This window comes from Nicotiana tomentosiformis, chromosome 10, assembly GCF_000390325.3.
Source record: "Nicotiana tomentosiformis chromosome 10, ASM39032v3, whole genome shotgun sequence".
In the NCBI taxonomy this organism is placed as follows: domain Eukaryota; kingdom Viridiplantae; phylum Streptophyta; class Magnoliopsida; order Solanales; family Solanaceae; genus Nicotiana; species Nicotiana tomentosiformis.
This window is the reverse complement of record NC_090821.1, coordinates 65644589-65646016: the sequence shown is the minus strand read 5'-3', so window position 1 is coordinate 65646016 and position 1428 is coordinate 65644589. Positions and strand designations below refer to the sequence as shown.

The window sequence follows — 1428 nt, the reverse complement described above, 5'->3', positions numbered from 1 at the left end:
ATTATTTGTTGTTGTTACTAATATTGCGTACAAGTTAATGTAAGTGACCCGCCTTAGCCTCGTTACTATTTCGTCGAGGTTAGGCTCAGCACTTACCAGTACATGAGGTCGATTGTACTGATACTATACTATGCACTTCTTGTACAGATTTCTGAGTTGGTCCCAGCGGCGTATTATAGACTTGCTCGGATTTCAGTTACTCGGAGGAGACTTGAGGTATAACTGCACATCATCCGCAGTTCTGAAGTCCCCGTCTATTTTACTTTAGCTGTGTGTTTGTTTTCAGACAGTTTTATTTTATTCAGACCTTTATTTGTATTTATTCTAGAAGCTCGTGCACTTGTGACACCAATTCTGGGATGATATTTAGACACCGTTTTGTTTTTATGAATTATTCACTATATTTCAGAATTTACTTCCGCAATTGTTCTTTGTTATTAATAAATTTAAAAATTATTTTAAAAATTGATAATATTATTCTAACGTTGGCTTGCCTAGCAAGTGAAATGTTAGGCGCCATCACGATCCGAATGTGGGAATTTCGGGTCGTGACAAGGTCGATAGTCAAACTACTCTACTTGGCTATGACCAGACCTGATTTATCATTCAGTGTACAAACTCTTAGTCAGTTCTTACAACAACCTAAAATATCTCACATGGAAGCAACTATGAGAATTGTCAAGTATATCAAAAATCAACCTGGAAGAGGGATTCTACTGTCAAGCACAAACAAGAACATTATCACAACCTACTGTGATGCAGATTGGGTTGCATGTCCATTCTCCAGAAAATCAGTAACAAGGTACTTGATCAAGATTGGAGATTCATTGGTTTCTTGGAAATCAAAGAAGCAAACCACGGTATCTAGGAGTTCTGCATAGGATGAATACAGAAGCATTGCAGCCACAGTAGCTGAACTCATTTGGCTACAGGGACTCATGCAAAAAATTGGAATTGAAGTAAATCTACCTATTGAAGTTTACCGTGTTAGCAAGGCTGCTATGCAGATTGTAGCCATTCCTGTATATCACGAGAGAACCAAAACTGTCATTTTATAAGAGAAAAGATTGTGCAAGGACTAATAGTAACAAAGTATATTACTATGAAAGATCAACCAGCAGACATACTGACCAAGGGCCTCAACAAAGTTCAACATGAACATTTAAGTTCCAAGCTAGGAGTTCTCAACATTTTTGCACCGCCTAGCCTGAGGGGGAGTGTTGAGAAAGGAGTAACTTAGGAAGGGCGGCTTAGTCTTTTTACAACTTTAATTAACCGAAATTAGGAAGTAGTTGTCATGACCCAAAATCCAACTAGCCGTGATGTCACCTAACTCAACCTGTTAGGTAAGGCAATTTACAAATATCCGATTCAAATAATATTTAACCGACCCTATTAAACTCCCAAAGGACTGGTAGTATAAATCAT

At 37.9% G+C, this 1428-nt stretch overlaps 1 protein-coding gene across 1 annotated transcript; it reads left to right on the top strand.

Moving 5' to 3' along the window:
- Positions 1-584: 584 nt before the first annotated feature.
- LOC138900312 (uncharacterized mitochondrial protein AtMg00240-like) lies at positions 585-1058 on the top strand. The gene is made up of 2 exons (XM_070187036.1): positions 585-860; positions 933-1058. Exons 1-2 carry the CDS (start codon positions 585-587, stop codon positions 1056-1058), a joined length of 402 nt encoding a protein of 133 aa, XP_070043137.1.
- Positions 1059-1428: the final 370 nt, after the last annotated feature.

What these genes read in the sequence shown, in the direction of transcription:
- LOC138900312 (XM_070187036.1), top strand. Translation starts at nt 585, where the DNA reads ATGACCAGACCTGATTTATCATTCAGTGTACAAACTCTTAGTCAGTTC. An exon ending in AATCAAAGAAGCAAACCACG is followed by an intron (nt 861 to 932) that starts GTATCTAGGAGT and finishes ATTTGGCTACAG; the next exon opens with GGACTCATGCAAAAAATTGG.